The sequence below is a fragment of the Drosophila grimshawi genome, unplaced genomic scaffold, assembly GCF_018153295.1.
Source record: "Drosophila grimshawi isolate 15287-2541.00 unplaced genomic scaffold, ASM1815329v1 contig_1377, whole genome shotgun sequence".
Taxonomy (NCBI): Eukaryota; Metazoa; Arthropoda; class Insecta; order Diptera; family Drosophilidae; genus Drosophila; species Drosophila grimshawi.
The window spans coordinates 8,975,850-9,000,148 of record NW_025062900.1 but is presented as its reverse complement, the minus strand read 5'-3'; the positions used below and the strand labels follow the sequence as shown (position 1 = coordinate 9,000,148).

At 38.5% G+C, this 24,299-nt stretch overlaps 3 protein-coding genes across 3 annotated transcripts; 2 read left to right on the top strand and 1 right to left on the bottom strand.

The window, feature by feature from the left end:
• LOC6562117 (protein phosphatase 1 regulatory subunit 14B) lies at positions 1 to 14,813 on the top strand. The gene is made up of 5 exons (XM_032736061.1): positions 1 to 109; positions 336 to 363; positions 14,158 to 14,481; positions 14,549 to 14,623; positions 14,694 to 14,813. The coding sequence occupies exons 3-5, from the start codon at positions 14,266 to 14,268 to the stop codon at positions 14,775 to 14,777; spliced, it is 375 nt and encodes a 124-aa protein (XP_032591952.1). The 5' UTR covers positions 1 to 109; positions 336 to 363; positions 14,158 to 14,265; the 3' UTR covers positions 14,778 to 14,813.
• A 1,840-nt stretch (positions 14,814 to 16,653) lies between these two features.
• Positions 16,654 to 19,876, top strand: LOC6562118 (protein SMG8). The gene is made up of 4 exons (XM_032736110.2): positions 16,654 to 16,744; positions 16,803 to 17,868; positions 17,927 to 17,973; positions 18,028 to 19,876. Exons 1-4 carry the CDS (start codon positions 16,680 to 16,682, stop codon positions 19,748 to 19,750), a joined length of 2,901 nt encoding a protein of 966 aa, XP_032592001.1. The 5' UTR covers positions 16,654 to 16,679; the 3' UTR covers positions 19,751 to 19,876.
• Positions 19,877 to 19,896: 20 nt separating this feature from the next.
• On the bottom strand, positions 19,897 to 24,269 carry LOC6562360 (zinc finger protein 319). Its single transcript, XM_001988670.3, has 2 exons — positions 23,943 to 24,269; positions 19,897 to 23,162 (listed from the first exon to the last, which is right to left on the bottom strand). Exon 2 carries the CDS (start codon positions 23,114 to 23,116, stop codon positions 20,717 to 20,719), a length of 2,400 nt encoding a protein of 799 aa, XP_001988706.1. The 5' UTR covers positions 23,117 to 23,162; positions 23,943 to 24,269; the 3' UTR covers positions 19,897 to 20,716.
• Between the last annotated feature and the right edge of the window lie 30 nt (positions 24,270 to 24,299).

Here is a 24,299-nt window from a genome sequence, read left to right as displayed (position 1 = left end):
CAACGCTTAACTTTGCCGCCTAACAAAGTAATAAACAAAAACAGTTAAACAAACACTTTGTCTCGTGTCTCGTGTACGATATATCTGTGCACCCAGTGTCTAATAGCGTGTGAGTGAGTGTGTGTGTGTGTGTGCATTTTGTTTTTCTGCTTCTCCACACCACGGTGCGCCCTCATTGTGCTCTCGTGCAAATGAAAATTTCATTGAGCAGAAAGTAGCCGCAGAAAAGTGGAAAATCTTTAAACAGTTAAACCAAACGAAATAATAATTAAAAATCGCTTCAAGTGAAATTACCAAAAAAATACATAATAAATAACAACAATTAAATTTTGCAGATTCTCTGGAAAACAGCCAAATAGCAAAGTAATTTTAAATGAATTTACCATAAATATATTTTAAATGACTTATTATGCATATCACAGTATAATTTTATAAGTATTTATTGTTTAAACTAATTTGAATGTGACTTGTGGTTGGAATTAATTAAATTTGGCAGATTCTTTGGAAAACATCCAAATAGTAACTTTATTTAAAGAAAACCATTATTATAAATACTTTTTGTAAAGAATTATATATCCACGAAATGTATCATAGTATTATACTATTATTGTATGGGTATTTTTTTGCTTAAATTAAATACGACTTGCGGCTGGTGGAGTTTGTCTGCACTCTCTTCTTGCCAAGAACCGGAAAATATTCCAATACGCTAAAATAGAAGTTGTTGGCCAGTCAGTTGAGTCGGCCGCTGCTTCATCAGCCGGTCAAGCGTTCCGGCCAGACCAGACCAGACCAGCCTGGCTAGAAGCGTGCTCGCCCAGCGCAGCATATCGCAGCACCTGCCCAGACATTGCGGCACAGAAGCTGCCACAAGCTGCCACTCTCCTCTGTGCTACGGGGTGTGTGTGTGTGTGTGTGGTTGTGTGCGTGTCGAGCTGTGGAATTTTATGCAGTGGCTGCCTCGTTTATTTCGCCAGCTCCTACTTATTTACAACTTCGTATATATGAAACCTCTTTTTTATTGGCAGGGAGGGTGGTCGTCGACTCTCCCTCTCCACTGTCCCTCTCCACTATCCCCTCCGTCGCTGTCCCGCCCCTGCCTCTTGGCTATGCAGCGAAACGTAACGAAAAACGCAACTGCGCTTCACGCTTCAGGCTCAGTCGCAGCCACAGTCGCCGTTGCCGTTGCCGTCGCCGTCGCAGTCGCAGTTTCAGTTCTAGTCTCAGTTGGGGTTGGGGGCAAACTTGATTTCCAGAGCAGCATTAGATAAGCTGCAAATCAAACAGAACTCTAAAAGCGATGCCAGACAATGTTAGTCTTCGTCTACAATAAAATCGAGTAGAAAGTCCATGTAGAACTTTCAAATTAGGTTTATCAGTGAAATTTCGCATACTGTGAGTTTATTTCATGGAAAAGATACTGTTGTTGATCGTAGTTGATCATGAAAATATTTAGAGCTGCACACATTTATTATGTTATCGCGTAGATTAACAGAAGCCCAAAAAAGAAGAAGAAATACTTAGAATAAAACAGTGTTAATACCTATTTAATTATTTGTTCCTTTTAAAGTATTTTTCTGTAATTATTAGTGACATTTGGGAGGAAGAAAATCACTCGTGTGTGTCAAATATCTACAAGAAATTTGGTTAAAAATTAATTGCAGGTTTTACTTTTTTTATTTTAATTATGGTTGCAGCCATCATCAATTATTGCAAAACGACAATGACAATAGAATAACTGCTAAGAATTATTATGTTATATCGAAAATGAGTAAATATTGAGAATAAAACAGACTTCAAATGAATTTAATTTAATGTTCTTTTGAAAGTATCTAGGAAAGAAAACAAAGTTCAAATTTCTGACAGAAAGTTGGAGCAAACTAAATTTTTTTTAGATGCAACTTTTGCATAGCAGTAAATCTCAAGTTTTTTTTTCCAAGAGTTAATTAAAACCTAATCGTAAAAGTATCCTTTGAGAAATTAAAAGTTTGATTAGTACAATTTCAAATGACACATATAGAAAAGTTACAGTTACATAGAATAAGTAAATCAAAAAAAAAAAGGAGACAACTTTCTAACAAAAGAAGCTCAACAACGAGAACTCTAGAATAAATCGTTTTCATAGACTTCATCAATCGCAGACTCACTTTTTTTTTGCATCTACTGTTTTTGTTTTGTTGGCGGCCTATTCGCATTTTATTGATGTTATTTCTCTGTGCGCTTCTGTGCTGATTTTAAAGTATGTCGTTGGCGAGTTTTATGTGGTGTCTGGCTGCATTTGGTAACCTGGTTTTATTGCTGCCATAACATTTGCCACTGCCTGTTGTGTCTAATCACTCGTTGCAGAGCAAGCGAAAATCATAGAAGAGGCACAGGGGGGAAGAAGTGCAGAAGTGGAGGAGCACAGACAAGATATGGTGCAGAAGATACATTAAGTATTAGACACACGAGTTTGATTCTGACATGTTTACATATTTTTTTTTTATTTCTTGCTTTTCGCGCCTTGTGTCTGCTTAATCGATAGTTTACAGGGTGATTTGCTGTGTGCTAAATGTAAAAGATACACATATATCATTAGCCTATTACATACGTGTATCAATACATTTTCAAGGCAATGTCGGGTTGACCTCATCGCTAATAATAATAGCTCGAAGACTTTGGTCGCCCTCTATTGTTTAATAGTTTGTTAAATGTTTAAAAAAATTGATTGAAAGATACGCATCCACGTATTTACTTTTATTGTATATATATATATTTTTGCAGTTTTCAGATTGAAAGATAATCGCCATTGTCTAGCAGTTTTTAGAACAACAACAACAACAATAACCACAACAATCGACCTTCGATTTTAAAGACATGACCCCCCTCCAGAATAGATACGAGCCGAACATTAATAATGACGCTTGGCCATAAATTAATTTGAAATTAAACAACATTTGAGGAGCAGCGTTTGCAAACATCCTCAGGCCACAAAAAAGCACACAAATAAACAAACTACCAAAAAAAAATAAAGCCAACAAATCTGAGAAAACTTTGAAACGTAACGTCTGAAAATGTGAGCATGCTTCGTGAAAGATTTCATCAAATAGATTAATAAGCGACGGCGACGTGTTTGGCATATTGTAAGGCCCAAATGCTGAAGCGGCCATATCTCTCTAAGCGGAAATGTAAGACACGGCGGCAACTCGTTAAGATTGAAACACAAACACATACACTAAACCTCAAACGCGAGCAAATGTGAAATTGTAGCAAGAGCGAAGAATAGAATGGCTATTTTGAGCTCAGCGAAGTTTGAATACCCTTGCAGACCGAAGTTAAGCTGCTGGCTATATTTAATTGTTAACCATTCTATATAGTATGCCGATGCTAATGATTTTAGCTTTAATAAAACTCGAAATTAACTGAAAACTCTGATTTTTCATACGGGCAACACGATGTTGTGCCTGCAGCAAAAATATGTCCATATTCCAAGCTTTTCACGATTAAAATTTGAGGGCATATCTAATAATGCTCATCAAGAATATACATTATACAACTTTATATGCTTGGACACATCTCATTCAAAGCATGATAAATCTGACGACAAAATGATGAGATTTCTGCTAGGGTAAAAGAAAAACGAGAAGACAAATAATAACAAAGAAATCTTACAGACGATCATAATGTATAATAAAGTTCAGACAGTTTCGCTTATAATTAGAATTGTTGCAAGACATACAAATGAGAAGCAAGCCAAAGCTAAATTTGTGGTCAGTTCCAATTCATTGTGGGAGAAACGGTCATTGAAAACGCATTATGGACACAATTTATACGATTAATAAATTTTTTAAAATTTATTTCCTCGAAATGATTAATCAGATTTGTACGCCAAAGCTTTTTATACCAATAGAATTTTTCTTATTATTCTTTTGCATAAGGCGGATTTGAATATTGACTTTTTGGTTTTTTTATTTGATCAACATTTAGATGTTAAAAATAAAAATAAATATTTTTAAAGCCAAATTTCACCTATTACTTAACGCACTATAATTTGTTCATTGTATGTAAAGTAAACTAATCACAAACTTGTTCTCACGTTAGTTAAAAGTAGTTTTGAAGTTGTGAACTTGCTAATTGTCAGAATGAACATAAAATATATACGTTTACCAGCACAAATAGAAAATAATGACCTCAATCTAGCTAAATCAGACCCAGGAAATTTACGAGTCGATTTTATTTTAGAAATATCTAAAACTAAAAGATGTTTTTTTGCAAAAAAAAAACACGCAAAATATGTGTTGCTGCTGGCAAAATGTCAAATAGCGATACATATTTAAGTTGGTGACGTATCGAAACGGATCTTTAGGTAATTAAAATTAGCAAAATTGACATATTGTTGGGCGGATAGATGTAAATACAAATGAGTGATTAACCTTGGCAATGTTTGTTCTGTACATATGGTCTTCAGACATATATATATATATATAGTAAGCGCTATGGAATTGAGTATTTTAGCTGAATGCAGTCGCAAACTACTGGAATTGTTAACAGATGTTTTAATATCAGCCAGCTGCAGTCAATCACGGCATATAATAGATATGCGAAAATAAATGGAGAAACCAACGCTTATCAACAATCAAAATCCAACTAAAAGCAAAACAAGACAATATTCAACTATTCAGATATAAAGCAACAGAGTTGCAAGAGCACGTTCCATTGAACTCTAACCTAGTGCCAGACACTGGCAGACGGGGCGTATGTGTATTGTATAATTGTGCCGCAATAAAACAGTTGTTTTATATATAGACTTACTATTGATAAAGTATTGCACTGCGTCAATATTCGCAGCTCATTGCATCTTGTGCGCTAATCGTTGTGTTGAATACACTCACATGCATACACACGAGTACCCATATACACTCAGTGTTTGGCGTCTTTATGGCCTCCATCATTGCCAGGCGACCAAACAACAGCGATTGCTGCGATTGTATATAACTTATAACAACTATATAAGCTCCAATGCGCATATGTACATATATATATATGTATATATAAGTGTGTGTTCACATATTCACATACTAACTTGCCGCATTCATAAATAAATAAATAGCTAAAGCAGCGACCCCGCCGAGCGGCGCTCTTTGCGTGCATTCTGCGTGATTCTCGTGCTTTGCTGCCTGGCCGCAACTTATGATGAACAACTACCCAACTACCACCCAACCATTCCCCACCCACAGCAAAACCACTCTTTCGCCTCTGCTTTCCAATGGTGAGACCCGCACAATTTCTATTGCATTATTTATCACAAACATTGATATTTATAGATATCGCTCACATTGTGTACACATCACTTTTCATGCCCTCGCATAGGGTATTATAATTGGTCAGTATTTCTAACTTGAACGTGGCAACTTTTCAAGTCAACTTATTTGAAGTCTTGTTTTCAATAGTTTGAAGTATATTTTTTACTTAAAATATCTGCAAAGCTTTTATGCTCTACTTTGGGGTACTTAGATTGTAGATTCAAGCTGATTTAGTTAGATTATTTTATTACTTATATTACTTACATTAAAGTGCAATCGTAGTTGAAGTCTTCACAGCCAGTTTTAAGAGAATATCTAAATAGATTTATTTTCTTGAGTTCTCATAATATAAGCACATTTCATTCCAGGGTATTTGTCATGCGACTCCGGCAAATTAATATTTTTCATGTGTTCCTTTTGATTGCCTTTCGGTTCGCATTCAAAACATTCATCTGCTTGCAACACGATGTGCTCCTATCGCATTTGTTTTTGATCGGTCGGCCCCCTCAGCCCACCCAACCAGACATCGCTCCCTGAACTGCACCATTATTCATTGTACGGCTTTGACTTTGAATTGCGTTTCGATTCGAAGTTATGTTTACATTATCGATTGGCATCAAGCTCAAGAACTTTGACTTTGATAAAATACTGCTGCTGTTGCTGCTGCTGCTGCTGCTGCACAGTTCCTGATAAGTCATGTAAATAGTGATCAAAATCGGTGTTCTCCATCGTTTGTGTTGCGGCTCTTAAATAAGCATTGATATATTTCCCAGAACAGTTATCTGGTATCCAACCTTTGATGAGGGGAAAATCGAAAGCATGACCAATTTTTTTATATTTTCTTTTTGTTTTTGGTGCACTTTTCGAAAATGAGAAGTGTATGATTAAATTGAAAACTGATTTTATATTAGAAAATGTTGCTTACATTTACACTTTTGTTATTTCGTTTACTAAATAACGTATTTCCTGCTTCTTTTCTATGTCGAAATTGTACTCATAACTCAAGTTGACTGTCTCGCAATATGTCGGCCAATTCGTGACAAAATCACCATCTATTTATAAAAACAATCTGACCAATTGTGCTCCTCTCTCACATAATAATAATATCCCGTGCCCGAGAACTCTCATACACCTCTTCGAATGTTTGTTTTGCTGACGTAATCTCGCACGACACAAAAACATTTCGCAAACAGCAAATTAAGCAACAAATACGTAAAATTGCCTGGAAAAACAGTTTTTTTTTTATATTTATTTTTCCGATGTCAAGTAGGCCGACAAAATGAACTAAGTTGCTAAATAAGTTAGCTGGAAAAAGTGGAAAAACTTTTGGGTAAAAAAAAAAAAAATATAAAAAAAAATTATATACACATTGTGTAATTTTGGCATGACAATTAATTTTGGCCATTTGAATATGACTCCATTAGTTCTCGCCATAAGCATGTATGTGGCCAGGGTCAACAAACCTAACTCGCAAGCACTTCACTTGATGGACTGACTAACGGACTGACTGACTGACTGAGTGCCTAACCGGCTGACTGCTTGGTTATTGGCCTGGCTACTTGACACCACACAGATCGTGTATCTCGTAGGTGTTTTCACTTGTAATTATTTATCCATAAGCTTCGCTTTGGCGTTTTTAAGGCCCGCAGCGTAACCTCGATTTAGTTTTTTTTCTTCTCTCTTTTGTTTTTTGTTGTTTAATGCGCGAAAAAATTGATTAAAGCCATGTTGGGGGGAGCCAAAGAACTCTGCGAAGCGAATAAGCAATAAGGCAAAATAACATTTTGAATAAGACAAATATGAAGTCGGTTTACAAAAGTTCCCGAAACCCAAACACAACTGACTCACAATCGTAACGATTGCGAAACGCGAAACGAACTTGTGGAAAGAACTTGAACTTATTGTTTTTCTATATGGGTATAATATACTTACTTATATATATATATGTATATATATATATAAATTGAATGCTTTGCTGATTGTGAAATTATTTTTCCTGCAGTATTTAGACATGTTTTCTTGTTGCTTCAATTTAATTGATTGCGCTGAAGTTTTCTTATTAATTTTGTTAGTGGGCTTAATGAAAACAAAATGCCGGAAATGCGGGTTTGAGTATGTTTAAACTGCCACCAATTGTTAAACAGCCACGAAACATAAAAGTTATACACAGAAAATTAATTGTCAAAGCAAACAGTTAAGTTGTCAAGAGCAGTTTGCTTTCTGATGTTTTCTCAAAGTATTATTAACGTTTACATATTGAGTCATTTTGTTGAAAACCACTGGAATACTTTTGTAAAAATTAAATTAAAACAATACCCATAAATTTGTTAAGCTGTGTTTATTGTAAGTTAGAGACAAAACTGATCACTAAGATTGAGATGTGTTTATTGTATGTGAGAGACAAAACTTATCACTAAGATCCTGTAAACTGTATCTAATGTGAACAAATGGCATTTCTATTAGCGCCTGATTTTGATTAATTGACTCAGTTGTCAGCCAGCACTTTATTGTTGTCTCCTTTCCTTTTTTTTTTGTCTTATTTATTGATTTTTTCTTAGACTGCTGATTAATTTAAAAGTATTGAAGTTAATTTAGAACGAATAAAAGAATCTATACAAACGCGCAGGAATTGGAATTCGCGCCCAAAAATTAGCAAGCCATTTAAATTTAATAGATAAGTTAGAGAACGCGATGTTGCGGTGCAGAGTAGGGCACCGGCGTCAATCAATCATGATTGAGGTGTGAAACAGTCATCGAAAATCAATTGCCATTGAAATATGCTTAATTTGCCAAACAAAACTTTTTGCGTTGTTCGATATTTATTGTATCTGTGTTGGTATTTGTATTATTATTGAGATTTATGAGTATTTATGGAAATTTTCATCGTTTGGTTTTTTGTAGTCTGCGATTGTGGCAACTTCGGGTTATCAGCTGTTGATGCAATGCGCCACCTGCTGTAATTCAAATATAATATTCATAATTTATTGTAATGGCTATCTGATAAGCTGACGCATAAAAAAAAAAAATATCACCAGTAAGCAGTATTAATAGACCTAAGGTCTAACTAAGCCTATTCTATAATTGTTTGTGTGTATTCCTAGGGTGTTCAGGTGTTCCCACTGAAAACTCGCTTCGACTATGGCTGTTGTTTATTTAGTTTTTTGTTTTTTTTTTTTTTTTTGATCTCTCATGCCGCCGCCAATCCATAAACATTTGCATACACAAAGCCCGATATTTGTTTGCTTTTATTTGTAGATATCCCGCCTTACTGGATCTCGATTTTAGCATAACAGCGTCACATTTCACTTTTCTACAACAACAGCAACAACAATAACAACAGCAAGAAGAACCCCATATGGAAACTCGTATGAATGAATTCCAAAATTCAAAATCAGACATCGAGCATCTCGTTCACAGTGCTGTCTGACCACTGTCTCTTTCTCTTTTTCCCCCTCTCTCACTCTCTTTCTCTTTCTCTCTCTGTTTCAAAATATCCGTCGCCATGTGAGTTGTAACTGGTTTTCAATATGGGTTAATTCCACGCTCGATTTGGCCTTTTTGACTTAATGAACTCATTTTCAATGCCTTATCATATTTATTTCTCTACACCTCTACACGATATACATTTTTATGGCTCGTTCTTTCTATTCCTCTCTCATTCTCATTCTCTCTTTCTCTTTCTCTTTTCCCACTTCTCTTTCCATTTGCATTTCTTTTGTAAATTTGTATTTAGTTTATGCAAATCTATGCTCAGTTTTTTCCTCCACCTTGATAGTAAAAGTTTTCACACAAGTTTTCGGTTTTAAGGTTTGGTTTCATCTTATGGATTCCATTTCAATCAAAATAAACGCCACAAACCGCAGTCTGCAGTCATTAGCCCAATTTGGAACATTGCGCAGCAGTATAAAAGTATTATTCACATAAAGCCCATAAAACCACACAAATGCTTTAATGATGCGAAAACTTACGTCGCATTAGAACACAAAAAAAAAACCAAAAAATTATTTTGGCAGCCATTCAAAAACACTTGGAGAATATCACACGAGAGCAGCAGGCGTGGAGAATTTAGTCGAAACGCAACCAATCCAAAGATGAATTCCAAACAAAAAATTCTTAAACTAAATTCTGATTCTATTTTTAAGGTTGACAAATGTTAACTGTACTATTTGTAAATCAAAATAGTGTGTTTAGTAGATTATTTTAATGAATAATATGAATGCTTAAAATGTCTGATGATAGTTGCGAGGGGAATGTAATAAAATTTAATAATTTCATATGTACATAACTTATATCAATTATCAAAGGATCGATTACATAATAAAGCATTATTAGTAATTATATTCCATACCGGATATATTAAAGTCAATCATTATTATTTATTTCGCTCTCTTAATTAACTCTACTTTCCAAGACCAACACCATAAATGCATTAAGCTATTAATAATTAATTAATCGTCTGAGGTAATTTTCTACAAATTAGCATAACATTTTTGCTGAAAGCCTTGCCCATAAATCTAAAAACTAGGCGCCTGACCAAAAAAATAAAAATATTTGTATCAAATCTGGTCAACTCGTCGTCGTAAAAGGTCTTAACGGCAATTGCGCCACTTTTTGAGTTTGTGGCACGTTATTTGCATGTTGCCATAAATGGGCAGCGGGGGGCACAATACAGAAAAACACACGCACAAACTTATATACAATCAATGTGCCATAAAAGACCCTAAAACGCACTTCAGGGCGCCCCCTGGCGTTCAGATTTGGTGATACTTAAAAATCAATTAGATGGAAGCTGTCGTTACCGATTTGTTCATTTTTTTATTGATTTATTTTAATTTTTTTTTGAGCCACGCAGTGGAGGTTTTTGTCGGTTATTCCGCAGTACTCTTTATTTTCCACTTTTTGTTCTCGTAAACATGGATGGCTCATCAAATTTGCGTTTCGCTAATTGGCTCGTGTTTCATCTCTTTTGACAAAGTACAACCAAATTTGATTAGCCACAATTGATTCGAAATTAAATATTTTGTATACCCTTTTGATAAACTTTAATAATATGTTCCGCTGTCTGGATTCAATATATATGAATTAATGTTATGATTTAGGGAGTGCAGCTGATAATCATTTTATGGGCTTGACAACAATGGAAAAGCAAAGTTTGTTGCCAGCTGTTCAGTTTTTTCTTTTTCGAGTATGATAAAATGATTAGTAAACCTTGATATAGATATGTTCAATAAATATGGAAAACGAAAAAAAAAACGAATCAGAACACGTACAAAGCAGTATAATTATAAATGTAAAAAGTATAAGTATTTTTGCAACAATTTTAGTTTATTTTATATATATATATTTAAATATATCTTGCATTTTATTATTTGTCCAAAACCCCTTCAATAAACCTTTGCTGAAACATCACCCTCACTTCACGCTCTTGCTCAGATATTTATAAACTTTTTTAAAAGCTGACATTTTGACATGTTAAAAATATAAAATGCTCGCAGTTTGTGCAATGTTTATATATATAACTTATTAACGGCCTTGTTAGCATTTTCAACAGCCGCCAAACACAAAAAAAGGAACAGAAAAAAGAACGAAAAAAAGGGAAGCATATGGATGTCTCTATTCACCCATATTTCGTGGCCCAAAAAAATGGCAAAAAAAAAAACAAAAAACACACGCCAAAAATGTCAATGGCAACAGGGACAACCCGAACCTGGCACCAATACCCCAATTGTGGCTGCTGCCATTTGAGCCCACGCACAACTCGGTTAGGAGAATTCCATTTTCCAATATGGAGTTGAAATCGAATTGCCAAGAGTCAAATATTGAAATAGTTTCGCTTGTTGGCCAAACTGCATTTTTTGGGCCATGTGGCAAGCGAAATATTTTCAACACACACAAAAAACAACAAAATTCCCGCATCTAAAAAAAAATAAATTGTATTCCGACCATTAACTAAAAATAACAATGGTTGTTCAGTTTTGCTGAGTTATGCGTTCACTTCTCAGCTATTGCTATCTTTTTCACACCATTCAATTGGGCTCATTATGTGTGTGTGGCAGTGTGCGTGTGTGTGTCAGTGTGTTAGCTTGTGTGTGAGTTTCTGGCGAAATCTGATACCAGATTTACTTAAGAGTCATAAGCAATTATGAAACTGACGTTTAACTTGTCACTCGCATGTCGAGTCGTCAACAAAAATATAGAGAAGGATAGAGAGAGAGAGAGAGAGAGAGAGAGAGAGACTGAGACTGAGAGGGGGAAAGAGAGGCAACATGTCCCCAAGAACGGATCGCATAGTAAGTAATACGAGACAGTTGAAGCAAAATAGCTTGGACAAGGTTTTTTTTTTATTTGTATGGTGGGTTTTTCGTTTGCTTTTTCTTTTCGTGTATGCTTAATACCGGAAATTGCCTTACATCGGCCCTAATTGTGTAGATCCGTTGGCCTAGTAGTTAGGATGGTGCTAACCATTATGATGGCCCGTTGACATGATATGATAGCATTTATTCAGTTCTCAGGCGTTGCACTGATTACTGCGCGGTGTTCATGCCTCATAGATCAAATCGTCGCTTAACTTTAGCCCCATCTGGGGCAGCTGGGAAACTTACTTTGCATAGGAAAGTTATCTAAAGAATTTTCGCTTTTCCCAAAGATAAGAACGACAACAAGTTGAAAGGCATTTGAACGTTGGCTACATTTTTTTCTTTTCTTTTTTGTTATGATTACAAGTGGGTAGATTATAGTATGTGAGTGCTGCCTTTATTATTATTGCTTGCCACATCAAACATCAACAATAGCTTTGCATAAGTATGATGTTGAAATGCCCGCAACAACATCAACAACAAAAAAATAACAACAAAATTTAAACATGCAACACGTTGCATGCACACAGCAATTGCTGGGTAGCTACGAAAAATTGTAACAACATTGTAACTGTCGACAGACGCCGCAGTTTTCCCATCCGCCCACCACTATTCCCCGTATCCATCACACTGACTGCTGACTGTGCAGCGTTGCGGAAACTTCCGGGATGGGTCACCACACTGCATATTTTCACATGTATGCCTCCAGTCCACTTGCCATTTTGACAACATATCTGATTTGATTCAATTTTACCCGTGCTTACGTTCTTCTGCTTGTTGGCTAATACGTTGTGAAAGGAAATGTGACTAGCCTCAAATTAGAGAATCCGCCTTCTCCTCTCCCTCCCCCTTCCTTGAGAGCCCCAACGAACATACTAACAAACTCGGCCAATTTGGACTGGAAATTGCTTTTGAAATGCACCACGAATCAATTAACTTGATTTGACCAATTTCTATGTCCGCAACGCGTCTCAATTACAAATTAAAATTGGCATTTACCACAAGCATAAACAAATAAGATTTAAAACAACCGAGTGTTCTTGTCTAGGAGATTTTTTGAACTCATTTCTTTATATCAGATTGATATAAGGTTGATCTCGTCAGCACATTATTAATATTAATGTATGTTTAACGCAGGCAAGTTGTCAATAACGCACCAAAATCTTTGTATATAAAAATACTAAATTACCTGAAAATACTTTATTATAGTACTGAAAAACTGTAAATACTGCAAATAAAAAAATCACAAAACAACAGATTTTACCCGTTAACATTTCCCATCCAAATACTTGTCTGGCTTTTGTTTATTTTCACAGCTGAAGAATAATATTTGTAAAATACTTTTCTCACTCAGAACCTGAATTTCTGAATTGTTGAAGGCACATATATTATATTTTCCCAGAATTAGTTTAACTTAAAATTATAAGGAACTGGCAAATTTACTTGGCTGTCCGATTACTAATTTGACTTTAAACAGCGATTACTAATTTGACTTTAAACAGCGATTACTAATTTTGCTTTGCCAAGAAATAATGATTAAATATAAGAGGCATATTGATATATTATTGTTTAGTTAATCCATTCGTTTAGTACAGACTCCTGATTAAGTGTAATTATCAAAAATGTAACATATTGAGTTTTGTATACTTATTTTCAAATAAAAAGTTAAAAAGTTCGGACAGCTAGAAGCTTATAAGTTTTATGACTGCTTTCATTAATCTTCCTCACTAACAAATTATGTTGTTTTTCATATTTCCCAACCACAACTTGTAACTATGAGCACATATGTTTCTATATAAATATCTCTCGAAAGTTTTTCTGATAATCTGTCAAGTTAGACATTGAAGTGCGTGCGTGTGTGAGTGTGAGTGTGTGTGACGTGTGTGTTTGTGTGTGAATGGTAAATGTCCCGCATGTCACACAAAAAAAGTCAAATGTCATGCTGACCCCAAAGTCGAATCAGAGAAGCATTCATATTACATGCATTACACATTAATTTAATTAACTGTGAAACGTGGGCAGAGCTGCAGATAAGTGGAATGTGAGCATTTATTCGCATGCCAAATCTTGGCCATAGATAAAAGCAACAGAACAGCTGCAGCCACAACCCACAGCATGAATCACAGTCAGAGTTTATGGGCTTTGCGGCAGAGCCAGGCCAAAGCAGAGGAGTTGCTTCTCCTCCACTCTCCCTCACTTTCCCCCACACTCCCTCACTATCTACAACTCTCTTTTTCGGTATGGGGAGCTGTTGGTCTGACTCATAGGTGCGGGAATTTGAAAATGCCTTTAGGCCAAAACGCCCAATAATAACTGGAATTCGATTTGGGGCCGGGGGTATGGGTATCGAGTGGGCCTCTCGTATGACGCATCAACTACAATTACATAATATAACATTTAATTCAATTACAAAGTGAACAGGCTTCAATTGATTAATATATATATATATACACATATATATAAACATGTGTGCGTGTATGGATTTATTTCAACGACCAATTTCTGTCTGCTCTCAATTACAGCAACGCCAATTAATTGTGCTCACTGTTGCAGGTTCAATAAACGCTGCAGTGTTCACTCATACTAATAAACCGCCAATCACCAACAACAACAATAATAACAACTGCAAGATGCAGTGCGGCCTGGAACAAATGAACGATTGCGAACGCTCGCCAAATCGAACAAATCTGCGCGTCAACTTCAATGAGAAGGGCAAGGAGGTTAAAGAGCGAAGGGAGAAGTTCCTCACAGCCAAATATGGTTCACATCAGATGAGCCTGATCAGGAAGCGACTGGCCGTCGAAATGTGGCTATACGATGAGCTGCAGAAGCTCTTTGATCCACCGGTAAGTGACTAATTTATATTCTTTTATTTTTTGTGTGCTCTACAATTTGTTTTTTTATCTTGTGCAGAGCGAGGCCATCGATGTGGACATTGATGAGATTTTGGATATGGACACAGACGATATAAGAAGATCTCATCTTAGTGTGAGTTTTTCTTCTTTTTTTTCTTACTAAATAATAACTCTGAATAATAATATTTTTTCTCTTTATTCAGAGATTACTGTCAGTTTGCAAACGCCCGCCCTCGGACATATCAAAATTCATCAGTGATCTTTTGGATCGAGCAAAAACGCTGTAAATCGCTGGCTCTTTAACAAAAAAAAAAAAAAAAACAGGAAACAAAATAAAATAAAACAATAAAAGTTAAAAAAAAAAACATCATCAAACATACAAAATACATACATATTTACTAACTAAAATATGCAAGCGAAATACAATTAATATATAAGTTTAGCTGCTTTAAGATCCACACAAGAACAAAGAATAAAAGTTATACACTTGAATTATAGTTTTGAAGAATTCCTCTTTTTTTATTAGGTTTTAATTTGTATCTGCATTGCTAATTTCAAAGTTTAGTCTTAATTTAAACCCACACCGATAAAATGCATCGTTAGCCATAAGAAAATTTAAATCATAAATTCATCAATTTTGTGATGATATTTCATAAATAAATAAATATACATTATGTGTATAATTAATGGCCTGAAACTAAAATGAAATTGTTTAGTAATTATGCAAGCTGAGTTTTCCGAGAGCGTTTGTAGTTGAAACTAAAAAAAAAAAAACGGAAAACATAAATAATAATGATTAAATAGAAGAAACTCTGGTTGTTTGCTAATAATTTGTTTTGCATATGTGTGCTTAATTGTATTTATTTTAAACAAATCATTATACATTTACTATCATAATATATAAATCTATGTTCTCATCGTGTGCTTAAATATTGTAGCGACCTAAAAATGATTTGAATAAAATTGTGTACAAGATATTTAAAGGAAATGTTTGTGTAATATAAATTGATCACGAAAACGAAGAAGAAAGCTCAGGTTCACTGCCAAAACGTGGAGTAGGAATTATGCGAATGAAACTGATAATAACTAAAATAAACAGTAAAAAAAAGTATCTAAATGGAAAATACAAAATATTGTTCAAGAAAGTTACAAAATATGTATGCCTGGCAATAAAACCAATACATTTAAATAAAAGAACATCGCACACTTGAATAGTTTTAGTTTTCTGGCTTTATTTGTCTGATTATACCAAAGGAACTTTTGTTTTAGATGTTCCAGTGAGCCGAAAGTTGCAATATTACAGTAGATTCATAATTATTAAAAGCACAAAGAATTTCATGATTCATATTACAAATAAAAAACAGATGTGTGAAGAAAGTGTGCAAAATAAATGAAAACTTTAACATACATTATCATGAAGCGAACATTTAACAAATCCTAAACAAATTATTTGTAAATACCTTGAAGTTCTCCGAGTTCTTCACTCCACGATATTCTATATAGTAGATTGTAGTACTTTTCTAGCAATTGAAGTCTAACAAACAAGTATTTTAAATGTGCTCAATAAGACAAAAGCAAAACACATACATACATACCTTTTATATACCGTTTTAGCACATTAATAACTGAACTTAAGTCTCTCTTGAAAGGAACGGATAATGCACTCTTCTACGATACTCTATTGTATAATCTGAATTATGCCTACACTTAATATAAGAAATTAAAACATAAAAACACATAAATCATTTTAGGTGCTCATTTAGCCAAACACGCATAATTAATTGAACAATATATAGCTCCAAATTTAAACATTATACATTATACTTATTCATGCACTTAACTCTCATTTAATACAAAAAATTTAAGCAACCAAAAATAAAAAAGAAAATATAAAACAAAATACACACAAACACAATGGCATATTACAAAACTGTAAAGTATGCTGAAGGTATTTATAAATGGCAAAAAGTTTACAATAAAATTAAATTGCTTTAGACAAACAAAAGTGTAGTCGTTTTATTTGCAGCTGCCTCAAAAATACAAACATGATGAAAAGGCGCTTTGCGTATAACTTCTTATCGATAGTTATCGTTATTACATTTAAAATCGTAAGATGTGGTCGATATATCGATACGTTCCACGTACCATCTCGATTTGTTTATGTTTGTTTTGTATGTTTTAATCGCCGCATGCGAGCAATGAGCTTTAGAAAATATTACTCCTGGAAATATCCGGACGTACCCGAGGATGTAGCGTGAGTGGTTGTCAAATATCATAATCATAATCAACTCTCAAAAGGCATAACTTGATAGGCCACTGCTGTTGGAGCTGAAGAATTCGCTGGTTGTTGTTGGCGTTGTGGGTCGCTCGAAATGTTCGCTGGCCAACAAGATGAGCGTCTTTGGCATGCAGCCCGAGGAAACGCATGAGCCGGCGAATGGGCAAATTATGTGCTACTACAAGCCGGGTACAAGTACACTGCTGTTGCACTTTGAGAGTACCCACGATGAGGTGGTGCTGGGCCAGAAGCTGCTGGAGCAAACGTCGATTGACTTCGACCACTTCTATGGGAATATGCGTAGTCAGTTTGTGCGCATGATGCTGCTGGCGTTGCACACCTGTCACATTGTTGTCTATGTGGAGACGGGCCAGACATTTGATCCAGCACTGGTGACCATTTGCCAGCTGTTGAAGTATGTCCGCGAGCAGCATCTGCTAGAATTTCTGCCTCAATTGTTGCGCGAAACATCCGCCGGAAATTTACTTGGGGATCGAGCGCGTCTCTGCACGCCGCGTATTCTGTTTATTTTTGAGAACTATCCAGCGGATGTGGAGAAGACACGCGAATTCATCTCTACCCATGAGTTCCAAACGGAGGACAAGATTTACGAACTATTCCGCCAATATAATATAGTCATGCAGAGTGCCAGTAATTCGCTGCTGGCGCTGCCCAACAATAAACAATTTGTTTTCTACAATGCAAACGAGATTCTACGTCCCGATCGACTACTGCTTGCCATTGATGCGCTAAACGCGACCATGTACAAGCAAGATGTCAAGGAGGAGGAGGAGGATTTGGAAATCATTGCACTGGCGCCATTCGAGGGCTTTGTCAAGCCCTTTGGCGATGCGTACACTGTGCGTAAATCCGATGAACAGCTCTATAGGGAGAGTCATACCGTTTGGCATTTTCTGCAGCGGCATGTGCAGGACGCACTGGAAGGCTGCTTCGACGAGGGCTCCTTTAAGCAGCTGTCGCAGTCACCACCGTTTCAACTGTTGAACTTTAAGACCTGGCACATGTGCATGGTCAGCATACACAAATTGCTCGTGGGCAATGTTGAGGATGTCAACTATGTTTCAACGAATGCACATTATGTAAGTTATCCTTACTAAATCAAAGCTAGCATAATTGATGTCCATTTATTATCCACAGCAAGCCTATCTGCGAGACTTTACAGAGAGTCTTAACTATGAGAAAAGGTTTGTAATTAAATCACTGTTTAAGCACCACTTTTAATGGATTTTCTGTGACAGATTCTGGTACCATCTGAGTGAACTGGGCTTGAAGAAGGGCATCTCGGCGTATAAGCATTCAGCTGCAGTCACTTACGGGAGCGCAGCCCACAAGCAAATGCTAGCGAATGCCACACTAGTCTTCGAAGAGGAGGGACGTGGTCCATATGCGGAACTGGCGCTGGCCAAGCTCAACGATGTGTGCCTCAGGTATTGGCACGATGGCCGGCAGCAGTGCGAGTTTCCCAGCCTGCGTGGGAATCCCTGCATCCTGCCGAGGGATGTGTCACATGATAAGCATAGCAGCGGCGTCGTGCACATCTCCAGCTGCAATTGTGGTCGCACACTGGGGAGGCGTGAGGATCCATACACGCTGCGACAGGCCAATTATGATTACTACGAACACATGGCAGTCATGTGCAATCTGTGCGTGAAAGTCAAAAGATTTCAGTTTCCCGTTTTTACGCCATCCATCAGCGATTATCGCGCGGCGGCCTTTGAGGCAGCATTTCCACTGCTGCTGCAGGCGCACAAGAATCGTGCTGAGCCTCAAGTGGAGGAGGACAGCGATCAGGAAGCGAATGCAGCTGAGGAACCCTATTCCCAGCCAGCGACCGAAGCGGAACCGGAACCCGAGAAGGAACCGCAAGCATCGGCCAATGAGTGGTCACAACCCATGTCGGCCACCTATGGCTCCGATTTGAACATGTCCATTGCGGGTTTTGGTGTCTCCCTCAAAGAGGGCGGTGCGGAGGCGGAGGTCGAAGAAGCGGAGGTCTGTGACAAGGGTAGTCAGGACAACAGCACCAGCAGCGACACCTCCACTGAGAGTGAAATCGAACTCCAGCCAAAGGAGCGCAGCGCTCAGAAAGCAAACCAAATTGTGGCTCGAGAGAGTTTGTCCAAGGGAATAAGGAGTGTGACACATCAACCGGAGCTGATATCCACAACGGAATATCTGCCGGGACTGGTGCACATGTGCAGCGGCTTGGAATTGTTGCCGCTCTTCCCCAGCTGGTCGCTCGCGTGCGTCGGTCCCAGTTCCATTTACAGTCACAACACCGGTTTGCAGGAGCACTTTCAGAGCGGCTTTCTATCCGGCGCCAACTATCTACTGCCCTGGGATGTGCAAGTGCGTCTCGTCCAGCCGCACTACAAGCACCAGCAGCAACAGCTTATGGGCAAGAAGAATCAACGCTATCGCAAGCAGGGCGATCGGCTGGCCCTCAAGATCTTCATTGGGTTCGAATACGAGTGCTCGCGTGGTCATCGTTTCATGATGCGCAGCCCGGAGCGAGTACTCCGTGGCGGTGCGGATATTGAGCGCGACACCAGCACCAAGGTGATCAACAACAACATGCCCCTCTATTTTCCATGTCCTTGTCGGGCACAGAACACGTTTCTGGCGCAACTGATGCGCATTCATGTCGTTACGCCCAAGGCGCCAGTTAACATCATTCTCGATCCCAAGGTGCTTGTGGGCAAATACACTTTCACCTTGGGCTGCTCCATTTTGCCGATGCTGTCGCAGAGCGCCTACTGGATCCTGCGCCTCCCCTATGTCTATCAGGGCGACAATGAGATCATTGCCCCACCCGAGAAGATCGAACCCACTAATAGGTTGGCCGGCGGCTGTATCCTTGCTGGCTTGTTTGGCATTGCCGAGACGGAGTCCATGGAGCTCAAGGAGCCGCGCATCACCTCGATGACTTTTACACGACTACAGAGTCATGCATACAAATAATAATAAAAAAATCAATAAGATTGATTTCTTTTTGTGTTGAAAATTCCAGAGGACGTCTTGCGGAATTCTATGTGAATAATAAAACTACATTTATCAAGATTTACTTCCCTATAAAGTAGGGTTCCGATCCAATCGACATATTCAAATTGTGGACAAAAATAAACTATATTTTTTAGGTTCAGCACGATGAACGCTTAACTCTCTAAAGATAAGTTTCCATTAAATTATAAACAGTTTTTCTTTTTAAGGTAACGATTAATGTAATCTCTTCAGGATCCTTACAGCAAGGAACAGGAATTAATATAGGGCAAATATGAGCCCACAATTAATTGTGGGCGTCATTTGGTAAATGAGCAGCATACAGTGAGTAGCTTAATACTAAAGTAAAATACTATTTGAAGTGGTGCACATTCGAATGGGGAAAGTCTGACTCAGAACTCTAAGCGGGATTACCTAATGTGATACTAAAGAGAGATGATATGCCAGACGTGAAAGTTGAAATAGGGCAAAGCCGAAAAATATTCAAGTCTATAGAACATTTAAGCAATAGAGATCTGAGCGCTACTTGACATTAAGTGGTGGGTGTGTTTACCCTTGCAGATGGTATCACTTTTAAATAACATCGGACCTTTACAAAGTTCCCATAGGAACAATCGGTCAATTTTTGTTCATGTACCATTAAATTTAGCTGTGATCTGCAAGCGTATGTAATCTTCGGAGTGCCAAAGATAGCTGTTCGTGTTTCCTTGTTAATGAATAAGTATAAATCATAAGCGGTAATACGAACTATGGCCAAAAAACAATTCTTAAACTTTTAGATTAAGTTTGTAAATGTTTTGCACAAAATGTTCACATCAATTCCACCAAATAAAATGTGGGAGATTAATACAAATTTGAAATGCTTATGCAGAACATAATAATAACTCTGATATACACATAGAAATGTATATTATGAGGTGAGGTGGATTAGATGTCTTCGGTGTAGACCTCCTCCTCGGCAGCATAATCGTCGTTCTCAATAAAATCGGCACACACCTCCTCCTCGCAGCCCACTTCCATGTCGGCAAAATCACCGGGCATATCGTAATACATATCTGCATCCGTAACCAGCTGCTGTCCCACATCATCGTCATCGTCATTATCAACAACATCATCATCTTCATCAACAACATCGTCTTCATCAATGTCGTCGTCAACATTCTCATCATCGATCTCTTCGTCTTCGTCCTCATCTTCATCGTCGTTATTGCCATCATTTTCCAATTGCTGCACGTCAATCTGCTCGATAGGCTCCACATCATCATCCCCCTCCTCATCTTCGTCTAGCTCATCGTCGTCCAGTTCCTCTTCATCCTCGCCGGCAGAGTCCATGGCTGGCAGTTGCTGTTGCTGCTGATTCATTTGCTGCAGCATCGATTGCACCCGCTGCATATACGCCTGTTGCTGTGCCTGCCGCTCCACCGCACTGCATTTGCCCGCCGCCGACGCAATGGGAACTGCTGGCATTGTTGCCTGCTTTATGTTGTCCAGCAGCGCTGTGTGCTCCCGCGTCACATGCAACGCCAAAGCAGTGGCATCCGCATGCAGCGCACCGCACACAATGCACACGAGCGTCTCCTTCTGAGCGGCGATGATGACGGGTGTAGTAAAAGGAGGACACGGAGCAGGACGAGCAGGAGGAGGAGGAGGAGGAGCGGCTTGTCGCAGCACTGGTGGTGGTGTCGCATCCATGGCATGCGCCTGAATATGCTTATTGAGATAGGCCTGCTGGCTGTAGGCCTTGCCGCAGATGTGGCACGGGAATGGCTTCTCGCCCGCATGGATCTTCATGTGGACACTCAAACTGGACGCTTGGGTGAAGCACTTGTCGCACAGCTTGCACTGAAAGGGCTTCTCGCCCGTATGGATGCGCATATGGATGTTGAGGCTGCCGGATTGTGTGAACGAACGATCGCAGAGGGAACAGGTGAATGGTTTCTCGCCCATATGACACTTCATGTGCTGCACCAGCTCCGAGCTGGCGCGGAACGCCTGCCGACAAATGGCGCACTGATACACCAGTTCCTGGGTATGCATGCGCATGTGCTCGTCGAGCAGCGCCTCCGCCTTGAACTCCCGCTCGCACTCCGGACACACAAAACTCTCGACGGGCGCCGCATGCGATTTCTGGTGCAGCAGCAGCGAACTGTAATTAATGAAACCCTTATCGCACTGAAGACACTGGTGTGGCTTGCGCACCGCATGGGATCGCATGTGCACCATCAGGCTGCTGGACTGGGTGAAGGCCTTGGGGCAGAGTTCACATTTGTACGGCTTCTCGCCGCTGTGGATGCGTATGTGCGTATTGAGACTGCCGATGTGCGTGAAGGTCTTCTGGCAGATTGAGCACTGGAACGGCTTGTTGGAGATGTGCGAACGTACATGCTTGGACAGATCGCCGGCATTGGGAAAGGAGGCTTCACAGTGCGTGCACTGAAAACACTTCTGGCCATTTGCGCCCAACTGGGCGACAGCTGCTGCCGCCGCACCATGACTATCCGTCACCACATTCGCCTTGCTCCGACGACCACGTCGTCGTTTAATCGTCGACGGCTCCAGGTGAAGTGTGGGCAGCAGAAGTGGAGTGGTGACCGCTGCTGCTGTTGGCCGCAATGCGGATCGTTGTGCGGATGGGGGTGCTGCTGCTGCTGTCACTGGCGTTATGCTCAACGTTGGCCTCAGCAGTATAATCGATGTGGATTCATGCGGATCGGCAGTTGGCAACTGATACTCATTTGGCAGCAAAGTGCGCATGGGCTGAGTTGATGTCACCTCCACGTAGGCGCCATTCTCCAGACTCAGCTGGGTGTTTGAGTTGCTGTTGTGCCCGTTTGTGGTGGTGTTCGTGGTGCTGCTGCTGCTGGAGCTACTGCTGCTGCTGTTGCTGCTGCTGCTGCTGTCACTGTCATCGTTATCGCTATCCGCATCGGTGCCCTCCTCCGCCGCTTCATCGTCCGTATTGGAGTCGCTCTCCTCATCGCTGCGCGATGCCATTGCATCGGCAGCCACTTCCAGCTCACACACCGGCTCAAATATCCAGCTGTAATCGGTGCTATCATCCTCAGCAAATTGTTGCTCCTCGTGCTGCTGCTGCTGTTGTTGTTGTTCCTGCGGTGTCGTCTCATTGGGATGCTTGCTGTTCATGTGCTGGTAAAGCGCCAGGGGATGCACAAAGTATTCCGCACAGCACATGCAATGAAATGTTAAATCCGGCGGCTCCGCCTTCAATGGCATCGGCGTCGGCGCCGGCGTCAGCAGTGGCTGGCAAAGGATCGGAGTTATTGTCAGCGGCAGATGATGATACGCATTCTTCAGCTGTACGGCCATCTTTTCGTTGTTCTTGTCACTTATTTATTGTTTGTTGGATTTAAGGCTGTAAGTATGAAATTGAAATTAAAATGAGGCTTAAGGTAAAATATATGAATGTTGTTTGTGAGATGAAATTTCGTTACAATAATTCATAAAGGTGCTAAAGGGAATCTTCCGACTATTATCGATAGATATATCCTTCTTTTACTGTAAGTCGGCAAGGCATTCCAAATTAAAGTTTTCTCTATTCTTATATATAATATAATTATACCGATTCGAAATCCTAGCTTAGTCCGAAGTTCGAATTTTGTATACCGTTAACTTTTTAACCGGCTTCACAAAAAACAGTTCCATTACATGTACAAAATATCTTTAAAAGGTCACAATTTCAATGGGAGTCGTATCTACTAATTAGATTAGATGGAATTGCAACTGCCTAACGAAATCCTTTGTGGGGAGCTATTTTCATAGAAGAGAACATGGGAATGTAGAATATTACGATATATGTATATAGAAAATATAGACAGGCACACACACATATATTGAAAACACTAAAATAAAATATTCATAAGGAAGATTGAAATAAATTCTGCACGATTTTCACCTGCTCTTCACACGATTTCTGGCAGGTAATTGATTTTAAGTAAAAAATGTATTTTTGTTAGATACATAAAAACATACATGTATACTTAGGTATACATATGTAAATACGTATATACATAAATACATACATATATCATATTATACTTATATGTGTGTATATGTATGTGTTCATGTGCATACATAAATAATATGTGTGTATGTATGTTAAGTATGTGGGTAAAAATCAATTTCCGGTTCTTACCTTTTGTTGTATTGTTACTGGTTGTTGCTTGTTGAAATATTTATTAAATTGTGTAGTTTTGTGTATTAACAATTGTAGCTGGCTGGCATTTAAATACTCTTTGTTTGTCATATAAACTATTTATGTGATTATTTAACACTTGAACGGCTGCACTACAGTAAAAAATCAGGTTTACAGTTGTAAGACATTTATTTACAAATTGTTTCACAGTCTGTGTATTTAACAATTAGGCCTGTAATTTGCCATCGTTTTTTTTATAATTATTTTTATTTGTATTTTCGATTAATCATACAGCTGGGCATTGCCAGTGTGTTATTTTAGAACATCACATTACGGTGGAAAAAAAGTCCTTTTAAT